General features: G+C 48.4%; 1 protein-coding gene across 2 annotated transcripts; it reads right to left on the bottom strand.

Annotated features, from left to right (window-relative positions):
* Positions 1-8,863: 8,863 nt before the first annotated feature.
* Positions 8,864-15,797, bottom strand: FBXL12 (F-box and leucine rich repeat protein 12). Of its 2 annotated transcripts, XM_046684663.1 has the most exons (3): positions 15,499-15,797; positions 15,335-15,407; positions 8,864-10,274 (listed from the first exon to the last, which is right to left on the bottom strand). In XM_046684663.1, exons 1-3 carry the CDS (start codon positions 15,600-15,602, stop codon positions 9,453-9,455), a joined length of 999 nt encoding a protein of 332 aa, XP_046540619.1. In that variant the 5' UTR covers positions 15,603-15,797; the 3' UTR covers positions 8,864-9,452. The 2 variants fall into 2 exon arrangements, with proteins under 2 accessions (XP_046540619.1, XP_046540620.1); XM_046684664.1 differs by lacking the exon at positions 15,335-15,407.
* Positions 15,798-22,407: the final 6,610 nt, after the last annotated feature.

Here is a 22,407-nt window from a genome sequence, read left to right as displayed (position 1 = left end):
AGAAAAACAAAGCCGGCGGAATCACAATCCCCGATTTCAAAACATACTACAAAGCTACAGTGATCAAAACAGCATGGTACTGGTACAAAAACAGGTCCACAGATCAATGGAACAGAATTGAAAGCCCAGAGATAAAACCACACATCTATGGACAGCTAATCTTCGACAAAGGAGCAGAGGGCCTACAATGGAGAAAAGAAAGTCTCTTCAACAAATGGTGCTGGGAAAACTGGACAGCCACATGCAAAAGACTGAAAATCGACCATTCTTTTTCACCACACACCAAAATAAACTCAAAATGGATCAAAGACCTAAAGATTAGGCCTGAGACAATAAGTCTTTTGGAAGAGAATATAGGCAGTACACTCTTTGACATCAGTTTCAAAAGAATCTTTTCGGACACTGTAACTCCTCAGTTGAGGGAAACAATAGAAAGAATAAACAAATGGGACTTCATCAGACTAAAGAGCTTCTTCAAGGCAAGGGAAAACAGAATTGAAACAAAAAAACAGCTCACTAATTGGGAAAAAATATTTACAAACCACTTATCCGACAAAGGGTTAATCTCCATAATATACAAAGAACTCACACTGCTTAACAACAAAAAAACAAACAACCCGATCAAAAAATGGGCAGAGGACATGAACAGACATTTCTCAAAAGAAGATATGAATATGGCCAATAGACACATGAAAAGATGTTCATCATCGCTAATCATCAGGGAAATGCAAATCAAAACTACACTAAGATATCACCTTACCCCCGTTAGATTGGCAAAAACATCCAAAACCAAGAACGACAAATGTTGGAGAGGTTGTGGAGAAAGAGGAACCCTCATACACTGTTGGTGGGAATGCAAACTGGTACAGCCACTATGGAAAACAGTATGGAGATTTCTCAAAAAGTTAAAAATAGAAATACCCTATGACCCAGCCATCCCATTACTGGGTATCTATCCTAAGAACCTGATATTAGATATCTCAAGAGTCCGTTGCACCCCTATGTTCATCGCAGCATTATTTACAATAGCCAAGACGTGGAACCAGCCTACATGCCCAGAAACTGATGATTGGATAAAGAAGATGTGGTATATATACACAATGGAATACTACTCAGCCATAAAAAAAGACGAAATTGGCCCATTCACAACAATGTGGATGGACCTCGAGGGCATTATGTTAAGCGAAATAAGTCAGTCAGAGAAAGACGAACTCTATATGACTCCACTCATAGGTGGAAATTAGTACATTGAGAAGGAGATCTGATCGGTGGTTACCAGGGAAAAGGGGGGGTGGGGGGAGGGTACGGAGGGGGAAGTGGTGTACCCACAACATGACTAACAAAAATGTACAACTGAAATTTCACAAGCTTGTAATCCATCATAACATTAATAAAAAAATAAATAAATAAATAAATAAATAAATACAACACACAAAAAGGACAAAACAAATTTATACGGTGGTGAATACTTTTAAAAGGAAAACCCCCACAACCTTCAAAATCTCGTGTGTCCCTTCTCATTCACAAACCCCGGCCTTCCCACCTAAAAGGGAGCAATATATTGGCCTTTATGGTAATCACTTCCTTGCGTTTCTTTATTTTTTTTTTTTACCACCTAAGTATTTATTCCTAATACTACAGTTTAATTTTGCCTATCTTTGAGTTTTAGAGAAATGGAATCATACAGGGTCTTTTTTTAATTTAGGGGTTTCTTCACTTAACATTGTTTATGAGATTCATGCATATTGTGTATACTTGTGTTCATTCATGATAATTATGTATTGTATTCCATTGTATGACTACACCACAATTTATTTACCCATTTTAATGATGATGGACTTCAAATTGTTTCCAGTTTGGGGCAATTTCAAATAACACTTGTATAAACATTCCTGTTCTAGTAGAGGAAGATGGGCACGGATGTTAGCTCAGGGCCAGTCTTCCTCAGCAAAAAAAAAAAAAAGAGGAGGATTGGCAGCAGATGTTAGCTCAGGGCTGATCTTCCTTAAAATAAAATAAAATAAAAAATTCCTGTACTTGTACATATCTCTTGGAGCCCATGTGTAAGCATCCCTGTTCTACACAGTCCAAAGAATAGAATTACTGGGTCCTTGGGTATCCATATCTCCCACCATAATAAGTCTCTTTTCCAAGTTGATTGTATTAGTTTTCTATGGTGTGTAACAAATTACCGTAAACTTGGTGGCTCACAACAACACACGTTCTCTCAATTTCTGTGGTTTAGCTAGGTTCTCTGCTTTAGGGTTTTACAAGGCTAGAACTCAGGTCTGATGAGACCCAGATGGGGAAGGGTCTACTTCCAAACTCCGTCAGATCGTGGGCAGAATTAGTTTCTTTTTGGCTGTACTATTTAGGAGAGCTTGCTTCCTAAACACCAGCAACAAAGACAGGAAGACTCTAGAAAAAGTTGGCTAGCAGTTTTAGGTTATGCAACATAATTACAGGAGCTGCATCCCATGACCTCTGTCATACTTTATTGGTCAGAAGGAATATGATTGTACAACTTTACACTCCCACACGGTGCACGAGCTTTCCTGTTCTTCTGCATCCCTACCCATGCTTGGTATCGTTAGCCTTTAATTTCCAACACTCTCTTGAGTGTGTACTAGCATCTCAGGGTGGTTTTATTGCCATTTCATTGATCACCACAACTGGGCATCTTTTCATATCTTTATTGATTGTTGGAAATCTCTCGTGAACTGTCTACTCAAGCTTCTTGCTCATTTTTCTTCTGGATATTTTGTCTTTTTCTTATGATTTGCTGAAGTTATTTTATTCTAGACAGTAGTCAAATGTCTTACCCCTTACTATAATTTACTTTCCCTTTCTTAATGGCGTCTTTTTGATAGAGTTCTTTAGTGTAGTTCAACTGGTCAATCTTTAATGTTATGTTTGTCAACCTTAAAAATAAAACAGCCAGTTATTTTACCAGCAAAACGGGTTTGTGTAGGAATAGCCAAAGAATTGCAATCTGGGACGTGCATGCTGTGGCAGACTGTAGGCAAATAAGAGAGAGGAATTTTATTTTATAGAGAAAAAGGGGGAGATTGGGAGGAGTTGTTTTGAGCAAAAGTCCATTGGAGAAAAGCAAGAGTTCAGGGTGGTGATGGCTTCTCATTGGCTGAGTTGCTAGAGTAGTCGATTTCTGTTTGGGATGCTGTACATTTCTTCCTGTAATTGATGATTGTTTACTGTTGGGGACTTTCTGTTGGGGTCTGTGATTGAATATCTTCCTGTTGATGCCTTCTTTCTGTTGGGGTCTGTGATTGACCATCTTTCCAGTAATTGACCTTGAGTAGTACTACATGGGAGCTCCCCCTTCTGGCCTCCTGAATCTATTTGCAATGAGGTTTCCTTTTATTAATTTTCCCAGTTCCTATATTTCCTATAAATTGCCTACTTCTATGCTGATTTTCTATTGAATTGCTTGCTTTTTTGACATTGATACATACGAGTAAGTTATGTACGTATATATCCTGGATTTATTCCTTTATCTTTTTTATATCACATATACTTTCTCCTGGGTTTTTTCCTATCTTCCAACTTTTTATTTAATTTCGATGTAGTCAAATCTTTTCCTTTTGTATTCTCTTCTTAAGTGGGATTTCCATAAACAAAAGATCCCCCAAATGTATTGATTGAGCTTTACCCTTAACACTTGTCAAGTTAAAAAGCAAATTTGTCTATTTTATCCTCAAAATGAGTTTATTCAGGAAGAGCCAAAAGAATTGCAATTCAGAATGTGCATGCTATGGGAAACCATAGGCAAATCCAGAAAACAAAGGAGGGAAGCTGCTTTTACAGAGAAAAAGGAGGAGTAGGGAGGAGCTATTCTAAAGGAAAGTCCATTGGAGGAGAGTAACAGCTCAGGGCGGAAATGGCTTCTCATTGGCTGAGCTGTGGCATTTCTCATTGGCTGAGCTGTGGGGCTTCTTATTGGCTGGGCTGCAGTGTTTCTCATTGGCTGGGCTGCGGTGTTTCTCATTGGCTGAGCTGTGGGGCTTCTTATTGGCTGGGCTGTTGCTAGGTGGGGAGAGACATCTTCCTTCCGTAGTAAAGGAGTTTTACTTCTTGTCTGGTGTCATTGATGATGTTTGATACAGCACGAGGCCTTCCCAACTCCAACTTAATAAAGGTTTCTTTTATTAATTCCCACAGAAACCTAGATAACTGACTGCTTGAGTCAGCCTGCTTTTTTCTTCTTGCGCCCTAATTCCTGCTCGTGTTTTAAATTCACCAATACAGAGTGAACCCACAAAACCCTAAGCACCTCACCCTTGACCCCAGTAAAGGCAGAGCCCCAGGTCCATGCTCTCTCACTCTCTCTGTCTCTACCTGTGTGTGACCTTGCTGTGTGGCTCTTGGGCATGCTCTGTACCCTCCAGGACTTGTGAGTAATAAACCTTGTCTCTTCAGAGTTCCCTGGTGGTTGTTGCTGAGGTGCGTCTTGCAGTCATAATAAGAATCACAAGAACCAGTCCAGCCACAACATTGGCTCTGGTTGGGGAAATGTCTGTGAGGACTCGCCATGAATAGTAGGGGCCCAGATGAGTGCCTCAGGCATTCCTAGCCAATAGCATCGCTATCTGTGGGCCGAGACTGACACAAAACAGGTATGCATCTATTTTAGTCTGGGTTAGGGAGGGAATTCCATTCCTCCAGCTCCCTGTGTCCAAGTAGGGGGAATTTCAGCTGAAGTGACAGTCCTGACCTCAATCTGCACATACACACCCACACGCTTTATCTGACTAGTGGGTTTAGAAGAAGAAACAGGGCTTCTTCGGCTCACACCCTTCTCTCTCCTTTTGGGAGTTGGCTGGACCCCAGAGAACGGGTATTTGGATCAGGCTGGGGCCATGCATCCAGGGGAAACTTGTGGTTGACCAGCTGTGCCATGCCCGAGTAGGTTTGGCAGACTTGGGGGTGAAATATCAGAAAGCCCACCAGGGCTGCAGAGTGAAGACGTAGGCTCCAACCCTGCTTTCATCAATCATGAAGCTGATGTTCTCATCTCTGATTCCTGTGACTGGTCTCAAACTCAGGAAGGAAATTAAGAGATGTCATCAATTGATATTTCTCTGAAGTCCCAGTTGTAGACAAGGAAAGTTCTAGAAGATTATACACCGAACTTTTCACAATGATTCCCTCTGGGGCCTGAGATTAGAAAGAGATTCACTTTCTGTAATGTTAAAATTCTTTACAAGTGTGTATTATTTTCGACATCAGGAAAAATTATTTTTAACAGACATATGTTTAAACACAAATATCCATCAACTGATATATGGATAACAAGTTGTGCTACAGCCATATGATGGAATAATACTCGAGACAAACTGTTAATTCCTAAAGTGACCAGGATGAATCTTAAAATCATTATGCTCAGTGAGAGAAACAAGACCCCTCTCCCCTCGAAACACAAAGTACATACTATCTGATTCCATTTACCTAAAATTCTAGGGAAAGAAAAATAATCTATAGTGACAGAAGGCAGATCAGTGTTTGCCCAGGGATGGGAGGAGGCAGGGAGGGCTACAAGGGGCCATGAGGAAACGTTTGGGGGTGATGGAAAGGTTTGTTATCTTGATTGTGGTGATGGTTTTGAAGTCTAGTACCTAAAGGTTACTGTAAATATTCAATATGATTACCTTTGACCTTGTTACGTAAAGAAGTTAATGCAGTCAATTTTCCATTTTCCTGTTTAACCTGAGGGGTGACTCAAGGGTCACAGGATTGATGAGCTTGTTTGACAGAATAAAGAGAACGCCTTCAGGGATCACCAGATAACCAGCCCCCAGCTGCTGTCGATGCCCAGAAGTCAGATTGCCCAGGGGCTTATTGGGAGTGAAAGAAATACCATTACCCCTTTGTTTCTCTGAAACTCCTCCTGCCACACCCATTAGCTCTCTAAAACCCCTGGCTTCTTCTTTTGTTAAGGCGGATTTGAAAGAACCTATGCTCCCACCTTCTCATTTTGGCCAATTTGAATAAAGCTTCATTCATCTCCAAGAACCGACATCTCAGTGTTTGGCTTACTGATCATCAGGCACATGAACTTGAGAATTAAGAGGTTCAATAACAGTTTTACAAGTGTACACATATGTCAAAACTCATGAAATCCTGCACTTAAATATGTGCCATTTATTTATGTCAGTAATACCTCAATAAAGCTATAAAAATTTTATATATCTGGTCTTTGTCCCCTGATGGAACACAATTATCAGGCCATCCTTTCAGCTATTGTCACATGTCAGCAAGGCAGCTTCCCATGATGGTGAAGGTTGTGGAATAAGATTACTCAGTTTCTGCTACTTTTCTGGTTGCATGACTTTGGGCAATTTCACTTCTCTGTGCCTCAGTTTCCTCCTCTGTACCTTCCTCATTGGGCTGCTGGTAGGAGTTCATGCTTGAAGGTCTGAGCAAAGCACCTGACATGTAATAAATACTCAATAGATGTCACCTATTGTGATTTCACCTTCATTGGAGGGTGTATGGTTCGTGTTTTTTATTTTCTGTATTTTATGATGCTCTGACATCTTAGGGCCTTGCAAACCTGGGGAAGGACCGCCCCTCTGAGGGTTAGGTAATTCCTAGAGATAGGAAACACTTGCTTTAAGCATGCCTTTCAAATGCAAACCAACCAATTCAACCCCCTCCCTTATCTTACTCTCCCACACTAAACCAATATTCCCTCTGCCCTAAATCACCAGGACCAGGTAACAGACAGCTAGGGACCACCACTATAGCCTAGAGCCCACTAAAATTATTCAAACTATGCAATCCTAAGCTTCCTCAGCTTGTCTACCCTGTCTGGTCCATTCCTTCCCAAAAACCCTAATAAAGACTCTAGCCCATGAGTTCCCCTCACTCCTTCTGATCAGTCCTGATGCTCCCCCGTGTGGCCCTGTGTGGTATGGCATGCCCCCTCTTCTTGGGAATTTTAAGCAGTAAACTCTTCTTTCAAAGACAGTTGTCTCCATGTCTGTCGCCTTTCCATACCTGATTAAAAACAAATCCCAGGTACATTTTAAAACAGAGGGCAGCCTTAAGCCTCCAGCCCCTTATCTGGGAGAAGGCAATGGTCAGGGGCGGGGAGATCCCAAGATGCCCCTGTGTCTGATGGCAGCTGTGTCTGGGGTCCTATAACCCCAACACCCCTCAGAGCTAAACCCAGGGAAGGAATCACTAAGTCAGAGTGAGCCCTCCACTGGGTGCACCTGGGAGAAAGGCACCTCCCGCCGGTGGCGTGCTGCAGCCAGCTCGTGCCAGCTCGGGAGAGCCGATCACAAAACTTTTGGGAATTTTGTGAAAGAGTTGTTAAACGGTCAGTAGCTTGAAACCAGCCACGGTGAGAGAATTTAAACCACAGAAATTGGCAAATGCTGCGAACAATACAAATTAGGTCTTCCCCTCCACCTGCTGGAGCCGGCTGTTAACAGTTACGTTAACCACATTTACCACTGCCCCTAGCTTCATGTCTGCTGCTCCGTTCCTCCTGGAAAGGCAGAGAGGAGAAAGGAAGGAAGATTTGTCCCCTGGGGAACTGCTCCAGGTGGGGCATCAGCAGCCCACCTGCAGGGCCCAGCACAGGGCTGCTGTTGACCCCTCCATCATACTCCCTACAACAGACCACACATCTCCAGACACCCTCCACTAGCAAAACAGATCTCATGTCCCTTCCTGAGACTACTCCAGTCCCCACGCTCCAGCCTGGATCGACCCAGTTCCCCAGGTGTCCAGGGCTGGAGCTGCCAGTTTTGGTCACAGCGTGGGGCAAGTAGACCCTAACCACAGCCACATCAGGGGGTGGGAGCAGGGACTCATACCCCAGTCCTCATGTAGCCAGGTGGGGAAGGAATTTCCACTCCACGGTGCAGCGGGAAAAGCATGGGAGAAACATCTGGTCCTCTCTGATGGGTGAGCTTGGAATAAGGAACCAAGGATGCTGTTCTCAGCCCCTTTTCTCTCCCCCCACTCTGCCCACCACAGAGCAGGCGCCCTGGGCTGGCGGGCGGGTGGTGAGCCACACCCACCCTCCTACCCAGCCCGGCTCAGAAGTAACGCTCATCTCACGGGTGGGCGCCCATGATCACTATCAGTCTGCCACCTGCATCTTTCAAGTGGTTCAGACTCAAAAGACAGGAAGAGGATTTGCTTCCTACTGAACCCCTAAAACCTGAGCCACCCGTGAGGCCCCATCCAACCTTGCCCCATCGTCTAACTTCACTTTCTATTGCTCATCCTTTGTTTCCTCGGCCACATGGACTATTCTTCCCATTCCTGGAAAATGCCAAGCTTATTCCCATCTCAGTCTTTGCCTTTTCTATTTTCCCCAGCGCTTCCCAGGGCTGGTTCCTCATCACCTCTCAGGTCTCGGGTCAGAGAGCCCTCCCTGCCCACCCCTCCAGATGTCCACACCTCCATCACGTGACCCTGGTTCATTGCCTGAGTCCCCACAGCTATCCATGGGTGTGCTCACCTGCCTTCCTCTCAGATCTCTTCTGTTTTTTCACTGTTCTGGCCCAGTGCCCAGAAGAGTGCCTGCAAAATAGTGGGCGCTTAAGAAATGTTTGTCAAGGGGGCCAGCCTGGTGGCCAAGTGGTTAAGTTCACACGCTCCACTTTGGTGGCCCAGGGTTTCACTGGTTTGGATCCTGGGTGTGGACATAGCATTGCTCAAGCCACGCTGAGGTGGCATCCCACATAGCACAACCGGACGGACCTACAACTAGAATATCCAACTATGTACTGGCAGACTTTGAGAAGAAAAGAAAAAGAAAGAAAGGTTTGTTGAATGAATAAATGAAAGCACTTTGTTGAAAAGAAATCATTTAATAGCAAAATAATATATATGGTAGAAAACTTGGAAAATACAGAATACAAAATACAGAACATATAATTTAGAACCTTTATTAAAGTTTTGATCATCAAAGCGTGAGTCACATCTGTCCTTTCTCTTCGTGTCTCCCAGGTGCACATAGGTATGTCAGGGGTGTGTGGCTGTGTGGGTGCATAGGCATAGACACTCCTTCCAGGATTCCCGAGGGGCCTGGCACCTCAGGTCCCTCGAACTCCTTACTCCACCTTTCTGCATCCATCCTGCCCCTGTGAATGACCCTGAGAATGACCCTTCATTGAGGATTTTTGGGGCCCGGGGCTGGAAGAGAGTAAGGCTTTGCAGCATAACCATGAGGTAGCTATGGTCTTCCCCACTTCTAGATGCGGGGCCCGGGCTTCCAAGGGGCTGGCTGATGTCACAGAGGTCACACAGCCTGCAAACAATAATACCACTGGTCTGGAGGCCCCAAGGCCTCGGTTCTCCCTCCCAGTGGCCTTCAGGCCTCCCCAGCTTGGTTACGCGCCCTCGACAAGGCCTGCGCAGAGGGGCTGGGGCTCATTCATGAAAGCTGATGGTCCCAGGGACGGGAGGTGAGGTCACATCCACCAGTCCATGGACTCTTTGGGGCATGCCCTGACAATGACCATACAGTGGGGCAGCCCCTTACACAGGATCCTCTCGGCCTCCTGACCCTCCCAGCCGAGGCCCTGCAGCTCGAGCACCCTGAGCTTGGGCATGGCGAGGCAGGAGGAGAGGATTTCGGCAGGGGAGGGCATTTCCGGGGTGACGAGAGGGCCCAGCAGGCACAAACTCTCCAGGGCCGGCATGCCCTCCAGGACGGACAGGCCGGGGGCAGAGAGGCCCCTGACTGTCAGCCGGATCTTGCGCACGTCGCGGAGGTGGCGGCTGATGGCCAGGAGGGTGCTGTCCGCCGAGAGCGTGCAACCCAGCACCTCCAGCCTCTGCAGGTAGCTCAGCTCCTGCAGGCCGGCATCCAGCCCCGTCTCGGTCACCCGGTAGGTGCCGCCCAGCACGAGTGAGCGCAGGGCACGGAAGCGCGTGAGGCCCTGCAGGTGCTCGTCGCGGAAGGCGGGTACGCGGTCCAGCACGATGCACTCAAGCAGGGGCAGCACCGTGGGGTCCTGCTCCTTGAGGAGCCAGGCCATGGAGATCTCACAGCTGTGCAGCTCCAGGGTCCTCAGGGTGCAGGGCAGGCTGGTGATGGGCACCATGCTCAGGTTGGCCACATGCAGGCAGAGGCGCCTGAGGTTGGGGCACTTCTGGCCCAGGGCCCTCATCAGAGCGGGGGACAGCTGCGGGGCCTGGGAGCCGGAGAACAGGTAGCCGCCCATCCGCAGGGAATGGAGCCGGGACGCCATGTACCGGCGAAGGAGGTGCCACATGACTTTAGGCCGCATCTGTAAGAGGCAGAGATGGGTGACGGGGTGTGAGGTGCAGATACAGGGCCATCTTTCAGGGTCCCTGCCTGCCTGGACACGATAAACTCCAGCTGGGGGTCTGGCACTGCCTTGAAATTCTGCCCTTCTGTCCACTGCCAGCCTCGCCAGGCCAGACACCTGGCCAGGAGCAACAAGACGTTTTAACCCCGTCACTTTGATTTCTAGCTTTGAACAAAAACAATGGGGGAAAGAGAAGATCATAACAGAGCTGTCTTAGCCACAGAGTGGATTCTCATTATCTTCTGGAATAAGAAGAAAGTAAAGCGACCCACTGGTATTTGTATCACTTTCTTAATCACCACCAGTGGCGGCAGTAACACAAAAGGAAAATGACAAAGGCTAAAGCTGCCGTTGGTCCAGGGCAAATCAGATCCAGGTTGAAAACAAAAGAAAAAAATCACAGCCTGGTAATAGCAAAAAGCTGAAAAAAATTAACCCTGGAAGTTTGACTTGCTGGAAAACAAACAAACAAAATACAGTTAACTAGCTGATAGCACTGTATGTTTCACTATATGTCTATTTTACCTTTAAGAAAAAAGAAAGAATGGGGCCAGCCATGTGGCATAGTGGTTAAGTCCAGCACACTGTGCTTTGGGAGCCCAGGTTCACGGGTTTGGAGCCCGGGTGTGGACCTACACACGTCAAGCCACATTGTGGCAGTGACCCACATACATAACAGAGGGAAACTGGCACAGGTGTTAGCTCAGAGCTGATCTTCCTTAAGCAAAAAAGAAAAGAAGGAAGGAAAAAGAAATTAAAAAGGAACTGCATAGCATGAAATTTGTGGACTGCTTTTGACAGAATAATCAAATCTTCCTGCCCAAATTTAGATCTGCAAGTTTGGGGCCAGGGAAAGGAACTTACTAGAAATATTGGCCACTAAAAGGTAATTCACAAGGCTAGAAGCCACGGAGGCTAAATTTAAAATGGACACAGGGGCTGGCCCGGTGGCACAGTGGTTGAGTTCATGCACTCTGCTTTGGCGGCCTGGGGTTCATGGGTTTGGATACCGAGGGCAGACCTACACACCACTCATCAGGCCACGCTGTGGTGGTGTCCCACATACAAAAACCGGAGGAAGACTGGATAGATGTTAGCTCAGGGCCAATCTTCCTCACCAAAAAAATAATAAAATTAAATGGGCACAAAGCCAATGGGTAAACCAACTTTTACTTGCAAACAACAAATGAGAAAACTCTTGAAGTTTTGTAATATCAAATGTTGGCCAAGATTTGGAGAAGCAGATCTCCAGCCCTGCTGGTGGGAATTGGTCTGGCTACCTCAGACACAATCTGGTGATTTCTACGGAAGCGTAAAATGCGGACACCACTACCACCTGCTTTGTTTCTGAAGAATAGAGATGTTTGTGTTTTTGCATGCAGAGAGTATCTCTAGAAGGACTCAAAGGAAAATGGGAGCATTTGCTGCCTCTGGGGGAAAGAATGGGGTGACTTGGGTGACAGAATTAGGGGGAGACCTTTTTTTCACATTTTACGATATTGCATATTTTGAATCCTGTGTATCTATTATTATTTTTAAAAACTAATTCTTTAGTTTGTTTGAATGCACACACTGCCCAACCTAGTAATACCTCTTTTTTGGAATTCACCCTAGAGAAACACTGGTTTCTGACAGCACTGTTTTAACAGCAAAATCTAGGAAAAACTAAAACGTCCATTGGTAACATAATAGCTACCTATGTAGGATTTAAGAACAAAGCAGATGTAGAGATACGAACATGGGTAATTCCTCAAGACCTGTGGGAAAGAGTGGCAAAATGATGCTTTATAGATAAAAGAAAAAAACTATATATATATTTTTTTTTTTGGTAAGGAAGATTGGCCCTGAGCTAGCCTCAGTTGCCAGTCTTCCTCTACTTTGTATGTAGGACGCCGCCAAGGCATGGCTTGATGAGCGGTACGTAAGTCTGTGCCCCGGATCTGAACCCATGAACCCCAGGCGGTCGAAGTGGAACACACGAACTTAACCACTATGCCACCAGGCTGGCCCCAACACCATTTATTTTATGTGGGTACAATATTCCCATCATAATGGTCAACACTCATTGAGTATCCGCTGTTTGGTACGTACAGTGCTCGGCACTGAGCACGGAACTGCCTGGTCGTGCGGCAGCCACCCCAGGGAACACATCTTGGCCAGAATCTTGCTGCAAGAGGACGAGGTAAGTGTCCACACAGCCTGACTCCAAAGCCGAATCCTGCCCTGTCACCACTGGTGTTTCTTCCCTACACAGACGCAAGGGCGTCAACGCAGATAAGACAGATGGAAGGAAACATTCCACTCAGAGTGGCTCCTCAGGGGAAAGGATGCGGACACCAGAGGACGGCTGTCAAAGGCTCTTAGCTTCATCTGTGGCAATATTTCAACGTTTTTACAAGGAGAATTATTCGTGATTCGTGTGATTTTTTAAAATTAACTTTCACTAGTATGTAAATTTTATCTCAAAAAGAGAACTGTAAAACAAATGTTCCAGTTAATCCCTATCACGTCTGCTAAAGGGTTTACGGATGAAGTGGATTCATGTCTGCAACTTATTTGGAAGTGCACTTAAAAAATAAAATGGAAGGGGCCAGCCCCCTGGCCGAGTGGTTAAGTTCATGCACTTTGCTTCTGTGGGCCAGAGTTTCGCCAGCTTGGATCCTGGGCACGGACCTGGCACTGCTCATCAGGCCACACTGAGGCGGCGTCCCACATGCCACAACTAGAAGGACCCGTAACTAAAAATACACAACTATGTACCGGGGGGCTTTGGAGAGAAGAAGAAGAAAGAAAAGATTGGCAACAGATGTTAGCTCAGGTGCCAAGCTTAGGAAAAAAACAAATAAATAAAAATAAAATAAAATGGATCGGGCTGGCCCTGGTGGCCTGGTGGTTAATTTTACTGCGTTCTGCTTCTTGGGCCCAGGTTCAGTTCCTGGGGTGGACCCATACCACTCCTCTGTCAGAGGCCATGCTGTGGTCGCAGCTCACATAAAAATTTAAAAAAGGGGAAGACTGGCAACTGATGTTGGCTTAGGGCAAATCTTCCTCAGCAAAAAAAAAATTAACTAATTTAATTAGATGGATTGATGGATGGAAAGAGGGATGGCGGGATGGATCAACAGGACAGAAGACAAATGTAGTTATGGTAGGTGTCTTGGTGTTCTCTGTTCTATCCTTTCAACTTTTGTGTATGTTTGGAATTTTTCATAATAAAATGGTGGGAAAAAACAACTAATACAGGAAAAAATCATTCTTTAAAAGTGAATCTCAATAAAAATCATTTCTATACATGGCTGCAATTCCTTATCCAAAATCTTTGGGACAGAGGGCGTTCAGAATTCAGAATTCATATGGTGCAGACACCACACATAATACCATCAGTGGGGTCTAGGGCAGCACCTCATTATTGGACTAATATTTTTCAGTCTAACATAAGACGATTTATTCTAAGTCGGATAAGGAAAAGGACATTGACAGCCTCACATGAGCTCAGGTCAGGTTTTGCCACCAAGTGAATCTGTGCCAAGCTTACCAAAAAAACACTCACTTTGCAGGCTTTTTGATTTTGGAATGGCAGATAAGGAACGGAAGATGATAAAGTATAAATGACTCTACCCTCAGAAATCACACTTCTAGGCTTCCAAGTAACTCGTACTCGGACACAAGACACACACAGCATATTCTCATGGAACAAGAACCAGCAGCGTGCGTGACACCTGGGAGGTTAGAATCCAGAGTCCGGGGCCCCACTCGAGGCTGCTGAATCAGAACGTGCATTTTAACAAGATCCCCACACATTCATATGCACAGTAAAGTTTGCGACACTCCCTCATAACACTGTAATCGTAAAAAGTTGGAAATAACCTAAATGTCTGTCAGGAAAACAGAGAAACACATGGTGGCACATTAATTTAACAGCAGTTAGAAAGACAGACCTAGATTTACAAGCGCCAATTAGAATAAACCTCAAAAGCGACGTTGTGGGAAGGAAGCTGGTTGTAGATAGATCTGTAAGTAAAATAGCATTTAATTATCTAAATAGTAGAAAAGCAGGGCTGGCCCCGTGGCCGAGTGGTTAAGTTCGCGCGCTCCGCGGCAGGCGGCCCAGTGTTTCGCTGGTTCGAATCCTGGGCGCAGACATAGCACTGCTCATCAAACCACGTTGAGGCAGCGTCCCACATGCCACAACTAGAAGGACCCACAACGAAGAATATACAACTATGTACGGGGGTGGAGGGGCCTTTGGGGAGAAAAAGGAAAAAATAAAATCTTTAAAAAAAATTAAATAAATAAATAGAAAAGCATTATCTAAACTTTAGAAACACGTTAACAATACCGTATATTGCTTATATAGGGCACTCACATAGGAAGGAAATAAAAATGTAAAAGAAAGGACACAAACCCACTTTCTAATAGTGGTTGCCTCTGAGGAGGGTTTCAAAAAGTGCAACAAAGATATCTACAAATTGCATACGCATATATGTATACATAACATTTGCATGTGTGTTTCACACGATCTGCAGCAAATAAGGGCAAAGGTTAAAATAGGTTAATCAAGGTGGTGAGGACACCGTTGTTATCTGAAACCACGTTATCCTCTATACATTTCTATATATTTGAAATAGTTAAGAATAAAAACAAGAACAATAAAATGCGACCGGGAGAAAGGAGAAATGGCTCGGTTGCACTACTCAGGAAATTCATTCTGGAAATAAATTGACTATGGAAAATGATTTCTGCACGAAAATTCACCAATAATAATAATATGTGGTAATGTAATCATAAACCAGCATTCGTCTATGCTGACTACAGGCCAGACACTACCAACGCCCACTCCCTGCAGAATCTCGGTTGCCCCATTTCGAAGACGGGGAAACTGAGGCCGGGAGGTGGCGGAGGAGCAGGTAAGCGACGCGGCCGGGACGCACCCGGGACTGCCGGCTCCAAGTCCAGCGTGAGAGGGGTGGTCCTCGATTTAGGGCCACCCGGCCGCGGCCCAGGCCGGCCCCACGTACCGTGTACAGGGTCAGGTCGACGTGTCGCCACAGCCACCGGTCGTCCACCAGCCTCTTCCAGCGGTGACAGACCCTGGGGGAGGGGACCGCGGTTAGAACGACCCCGGCCCCGCGGGGACCAGGTCCGCAGCTCCGGCTGCGCCCCCCGCCCGGCCCTTCCCCACCTGGAGACGCGGATCCGGTCCCGGACCGGGAGGTAAGAGAAGATCTCCAGCAGGACCGAGTCCGGCAGGTCGGCAAACGTCGCCATGATCCCACCGACACGCATTTCCGTTTCCGGCGAAGGGGACGCGGGGATCGACCTGGGGCTCCCGGGAAGTGGGGAAGTGGGGCTCGGCAGCGCGGGAGCCGGCGGAGGCTGTCTTGCTTTCCTCTCACGGGGACGTTGCTGTACCCCGGCTGCAGAGACGGCTGTGTCCCGGGACTGGAACACTGCGTTGAGGACGGGGCCGCGGGCGGGGACTAAGCCCGGAAGGCGTGGCTGGGCGGGGACGAAGGCTGGAGGCGGGGCTTAGGGCGGGGACGAGGCTCCGAGGGCGGGGCTTGGGACGAGGACCAATCCCGGAAGGCGTGGCTGGAGGCTGAAGGCGGGGTTATGGGCGGAGACGAGGCTCGGGGGGCGGGGCTTGGGGCGAGGACCAGTCCCGGAAGGCGTGGCTGGAGGTGGGGGACGAGGCTCGTGGGCGTGGCCATGGCGGTGACGAAGACGGCGGCGTGGCTAACGGAGGTAAGGCCGATCAAGGGCGGGGTTAAGGGCGGGACGAGGATCAAGCCAGGAAGGCATGGCTGGGGCGGTGACGGGCGGGGAGGGTGGGGTGGCGAGACTAGACTTCGAGTGCAGGGCGTGGTCTTTACTGTTTACTTAATAATGCTTTTTGATGCATGTACGCCAGGATAAATTTGCACAAGTGAGATAGCTTTTTAAAGGGCCTGTCGTTTTGACCGATACTGTCAAACTGTTCAGAGGCAGTCTTGAGCCGACACTCCCACCAAATGTAGATCGCTCGTTTTTAAAACAGTAGTTTAAACATTCCCGTAGTGATGAGCATTCAAGTTGCTTCCAGACTTCTTGTTACCACAAACTAATGCAGCTAAGGGCTCTTCATTATATATGTATGTATGTCCATATATACGTATGGGTGCGCATCCTATATTTTTATTTCTACAGGATAATCAGGAGTCATTTTGATGGGTCAAGGGACATGTGAGTTTAATTATACTAAATCACTGCTCCAAGAGTCTATAATGGCAATAAATGTTTTTAATACACACAAAAGCAGGAATTGGAGACTATTTTAAAGCTGAAAACAATTTTTAAAACAAAAGCAAAAGTCATTAAGATGTATACACTAAATGTATGCAATTTTTGTTATATCAATTATACCTCAATAAAGCTAAAAATATACATCTGTATGCTCACACTTATTCATAAATAAAAACACTCTGGTTTCTCACCTATCAGATTAAGAAAGATGAGAAGCTGGAAAGTACCCACACTGCCTTGGTGTGAGGAAACAGCCCCTCTCCACTACTGCAGATGGGGCCGAACTGACGCAGACTCTTCGAAGGCTGCTTGGCAATATCAGATTGCAGCCCCATTGGATCCCACAATCCCACTTTTAGGATTTCAAGATGTCAAAAAGAATGAGGTAGATCTTTCTGTGCTGTTTGGAATAATCTCCAGGATGTCATTTTCTTTAAAAAACAAAAAGTGTAGAGAACAGTGTATATAGTTTGATCTCATTGGACAGATATGTGTATATCTATCCATATACATATATACCCATATCCATATATATCTCCAATAAAACACATACACAATTTCTTATGTGTTCCGCTTTATACACAAAGGCCTGTATGAAAACTAAATTGTTTTGTTTCTGCCCATTGACATAACTTAACACATTGCATGTACTTGAAAATATAAAGTCCCTGTCTCTATTGGAACATGTTATTAACATCTGAAAAGTTTTATTATTGTCTTAGGAGGCTCCGTAGCACATGTTTGAAGATGCAGACTTTCAGAAATGGAAACTTTATTTTTTGCAGGGGAAGGCTCGCCCTAAGCTGACATCCATTGCCAATCTTCCTTTTTTCCTCCTTTGTCCCCCCAGAACCCCAGTACATAGTTGTGTATAGTTGTAAGTTCTGGTGTGAGCCACAGGCACAGCATGGCTACTGACAGACAAGTGGCGTGGTTCCACGCCTGGGAACAGGGCCCAGGCTGCTGAAGCAGAGCACTTAACCACTAGGCCATCAGGGCTGGCTCAGAAATGGAAACTTACTGGCGGCTGCCCCTGGGGAGAGGCTGGGTCTGCATGGTTAGGGAGACTTTATGCTGCTGTGTATACACTTTTGTGCTGCTTGAATTTCTATCATGTGCAAGCAGTACCTTAAAAAAAAAAGTTCCTAATGTTTTCTTAATAAATTAAACCCCTTGATATTTGTCCTCCATCAAGAGCACAGAAAAAGTGCTTCATGCTTTGGCAGCCATCTTGGGACTGTGGAAGGAAAGACCAAAAGAATCACATGGGGGAGGTCAAGTCACTTGCCAGGGCCACAAGCCCAGATCTTTCCGATGCCAGAGCCTGGGCCTCTCCCACAGTGCCCTATGGTCACGATTCCTCCTGGAAAGCCCCGGCCATCGTGCGGGGGCAATGTCTCCTCTGCTCCCAGCGCCTTGGGCTCCCTCCTCACGGCACGTGACACACTGTACTGCAGGACTATTTCCCCTCTGGTGAACCGTGGGTGATGCTGCCTTTACGTTCAGCAGAAGCCAGGTGTTCCTGCCCCCAGCTCAGTTACAGGGGGTTCCTAAGAACCATCTCCTGCCCCACCAGCACACAGGGTGAAGGGAAGAGACCTCCACATACAAGCTCCTGCCTCTGGGTCGGAATCCCAGGAAACAAGAGGACAAAGGGGCCTGCCAGCTGGCTCCCCGGGTCTTGCCCCAGAACTCTTCCCTTCTAAGAAGCACCTACCTCCTCCTAAAAGGAGCAGCTCTGATAGCAGATCTGTTTGCCGCCCAGACAGAGGCATGCGGCTGCCCTGGCCCGTCAAAGGGCAGTCACTGAGTCCCTTCATGGGAAGCCCAGAATTATAACTACCAGGGTGCCGGGAGGGTGTGAGGTGCCCTGTCTCCTGAGGCCCCTCCTCTGCCCTCCCGGGTCCAGGAGAGAGAGTGAGTACAGCATAGTCCTGAGCCTTCCCGCTGCCCATCCCCTACTCTCTCCTCACGATGGCGTAGCCCAGCTGGGGCTGGCAGCCTCCCAGGAGATCCCCCCCACTCCCCTTGGAGCTCAAGCCCCCAACAATCCCAGCCTTTATGAAATTAGAGCTTTTTGTTGTTCTTGTTGAGGAAGACTGGCCCTGAGCTAACATCCGTGCCCATCTTCCTCTACTTTATACATGGGGCGCCTACCACAGCATGGCTTGCCAAGTGGTGCTATGTCCGCACCCAGGATCCGAACTGGAGAACCCCGGGAGGCCAGAGCAGAACGTGCGAACTTAACTGCTGTGCCACTGGGCTGGCCCCCCAAAGCTTTTTTTAAAAAAACTAACATTTACTTTTTTCCCCCGATTACCAAAGTCACACGTTCATTGTAGACAATCTGGGGAAATAAAAAGCATCAAAGAGGAAAATGAGCCTCAGCAATTCTACTGACTAGTGGTAACTGCATCAACACCTTAGCGGACCCAGAATTTCTATGTGAATGCAAAGATGTGCTCCTTCCAAACTTCCTTGGGAGTATCCGTCCCCTCAGCTCACCCTGGACCTTCTGATCTCCCCTCTTGCCCCATCTGTTCTGCCAACTCTTAGAGAATTGTCAGGGGCTGGTGCAAGACCAATCCTTACCACAATCTTAGGGTGGGACTTGCTACCTGCTTTCCACAGATGACAAAAACGAGAATCAGAGAGGGGAAGCGTCTTGTGGCCATCCCGCTTAACATGAAGGGATGAGGCTGGGGTTTTGACTCATCTGTCTGGATCCAAGGCCTGTGCCTCCAATCTGAATAAGCTTTCCATTCAGACTCCCTGCCCTCTCGAGCCCTCTCTGAGGGACCCTGACGTTGGAGAAGGACGGGTCAAAGTTCTGTGGCAGGAAGGCCCTTGAGCCTCGAGCTTGTGGGACGGCCTCTTGAGCCAGCTCCCTAAGGCAGACCAGTCCCCACAGGGTCCAGAGCATCCGCCCTTTCCCCAGGACGGCCTCTTATGTCTTCCGCCTAATCTCCCATGCGAGTTTGAGAAGGCGGATCGGGCGAATCGGACGTGGTGGCCCCTTCTCAGAGTGAATCCCGTCGGCTGAGAAGGAACAGTCGAACAGTTCCATTAGCAGCTGTTTTGGTTGAACTTAGAGAAAAGTGTCCCCTGTCCCACCAGTCCTGGGGAACCAGACTAGGGGGGCTGAAAGGTAAGGCTGAGATCTGGGTACAAAGTGCCCCCTGCAGGGCGGGAGCGACCTTCCTCCAAGAACAGACCTGGGAGGCTTTGTTTCCAGGGGCCTCCGGGTGTTGTAGGCTGGTGTGCAACGTCCAGTCTAATAAGCGCTGGTTTCCAGGCCAGGATGCGGCGGCTCCTTCGCTGATCGACCGTAGTCTGCACCCGCGGTGTCCCGGTGTCCCAGGGCGGGGGCGCCACAGCCAGAGGGGAGCAAGGAGCCAATGCTTCCGAGGCCCAGTCTTGAATGAAGGCGGGGGCCGGCCGGGCCGACGGCAGGACTCGACCCAGGCTCTCCGAAGCCGCAGGAAGAGGAGTCGGCAGGCTCAGGAACGAGAGGTCACCCCACCTCCTGGGATGGCCCCCGGGCCTCCCTGGCGTCCCCACCAGATGCCACACAGTCGGTGTCTCCCCATAGCGAAGGGGCCTCAATTAACGGCTTCCACCCGGCTAAGCGCCGGCCCCTGACCCCCGACTCTCCCTCCGCGACCCTCCCCACCCCTGTGTGGGCCGGGACCCCCACTCTGCCCCGCATACCGACCGCACATGTCCCCCAGCCCAGGCTCAGGACCCCAAAGCCGGGCCTCGGGTCGGGAAGAACCCGGCCGGCTGTTGACGGGCACCGGGAGCAGCAGAAGCGGGCGCTTCCGGCGGCGCACTTCCGCTTCCGGTTCTCAGCGTCGACTGCGGCCCCAGCTCTGCCCTCGAGCGACGAGGTTCTGGCGTCGGCTGCTTCCAGGCGATTGGAGGTGCGGGGGCCAGGGAGAGCGGTCCCGGGTCGGGGAGAGCTGATGGGGCCCCGCGATCGCGGGTCTGCGCGCCGGCTAGAGGCGAGGCCGGGCCTGGGGGCGGCCTGAATGGCGGCGAGGGGTGGGGGCCCGGCTGCCTGGGGGCCGCGGTCCCAGGATACGGCACCTGGGGCCCGGGAGGACTCGAGTCTGGGGCTTGGGAGGGTGAACGTAAGGCTCTGTAACCGGGGATCTTGGGGCCTCGGAGACCCCCGAAGTCCTGACTCTGCTGCCTCCCGTCCCCCGCCCTGTGTAGCTCCAGACAGGATGATCGAGGTTGTTTGCAACGACCGTCTGGGCAAGAAGGTCCGCGTTAAGTGCAAGTATCCACCGGCAGCCGAGAGGCAGTGGTCCCTGGGGGTGCTGGGCATGACGTGGGCAACTCCCTCTGCGTTGTAGGGTGATTTTAGTTAAACCCGGGAGAGGGGGGCGGATGGGGTCCTGGCAGGGTGCATTCAGTCCCGGAAGGTCCGCTTCCGCATTCTACCTCCTCGCCTTGCATTTTCCTTAACTCCTCTGCGCCCAGCACGGATGACACCATCGGGGACCTTAAGAAGCTGATCGCAGCCCAAACGGGCACCCGTTGGAACAAGATCGTCCTTAAGAAGTGGTGAGTGCGGTGGCAGAGCTGGGGGCTGGGCAGGACTAGGCCAGAAGGTTGTGGTTGGGGGAGCGCTGCCGGCAGCCCTTTGCTTATGCAGGATAAAGAGCCGCCTTGGGCGTCTGTCTGAAAGCTTTGCATCCCATAGGTACACGATTTTTAAGGACCACGTGTCCCTGGGGGACTGTATCCTTTGTGTGACTTCTTGAGGAAGGGTCTACATACCCAGACTAAGTTTTCTTTGTTCAGTACTGGAGTCCGTATGAGGTTATGTACATAATGTGTTTGTTAGTATGTGGCACATGGTAGGCATTTAGAAAATGAGAGCCGTGTCGTTTTGTTGGGGGAGGTTGGTGAGATATTTTGACTCGGCTTAGAAGGCCCTTGAAGGTCAAGATATTTATTACTGAGCTCCACCTGAGTGTAGACTGGTCAAGGTGGAGTGAGACCCGTGCACGATTATTTTTATTGTTTGGATTATCTCCCAATCAGCAGCACCCAGACCATAATGGCTTCCTTGGTCCTGGGCTGAGTCCTCAGGTCCCTAGACCCAGGTGTGAGAGGTGGGAGGGGTGGGAATGGAGCCCCCAGTGAGGACTCCTTAACCCTTTACTTCAGATGAAATCCACGATGGCATGAACCTGGAGCTTTATTACCAGTAGAGCAGAATTTCTTCCCCCTGCTCTGCCCGCTTCTCTTCTGTTCTCTTCTGTTCTCTTCTCTTCTTCCCTCCCACCCTCACCCCCCACACTGGTATAGATGCTTGTTTTTAAAGACTGATGTTAATAAAAACCGAGAAGCTGCTTCGTTGTTGTCATCTTTGAGTGATGGCTATCTAATGAGGGGAGGGTTGGTATCTGGTTGTCACTGTCTCAGTACCCAGCTGCTCAATAAGAGGTCAGGATCGACTGGATCAGTGAGGGAAGAGTAAGCCAGCACACTGGGAGCCTGAGTGGAAGCCCAGAGGGCTGGGGCATGCCATGAAGGTCAAGAGAGCCTGGGATTATCGTCATCCTAATAGACGAAGGAGCCTGTGAGTAAGGACAGTCTGTAGTCATTTGGAATACAGGTTCTGGATTCAGACAGACTATGGCTGGAATCCCAGCTCTGCCACCAGCGGTGACACTGGCCCAGTTACTTAACCACCCTACGCCTTCATTTCCTTATCCAGACTGGGACTGAAGGTGTTTACTGCACTGTCGTGTTGTGAAGTGTAGATGAGATAAAGCGTGGGTAAGCATCCACA

Source organism: Equus quagga, chromosome 14 (assembly GCF_021613505.1).
Source record: "Equus quagga isolate Etosha38 chromosome 14, UCLA_HA_Equagga_1.0, whole genome shotgun sequence".
In the NCBI taxonomy this organism is placed as follows: Eukaryota; Metazoa; Chordata; class Mammalia; order Perissodactyla; family Equidae; genus Equus; species Equus quagga.
Note: the sequence above shows the minus strand (reverse complement) of the source record. Positions and strands in the feature narration are given on the sequence as shown.

Bases quoted from the DNA above. Each gene is read 5' to 3' on its own strand.
- FBXL12 (XM_046684663.1), bottom strand. From the start codon at position 15,602: ATGCGTGTCGGTGGGATCATGGCGACGTTTGCCGACCTGCCGGACTCG. The intron at 15,408-15,498 runs GTGGGGAAGGGC...CCCCTCCCCCAG, and splicing joins GACCGGATCCGCGTCTCCAG to GGTCTGTCACCGCTGGAAGA. The intron at 10,275-15,334 runs GTACGTGGGGCC...TGCCTCTTACAG, and splicing joins TCGACCTGACCCTGTACACG to ATGCGGCCTAAAGTCATGTG.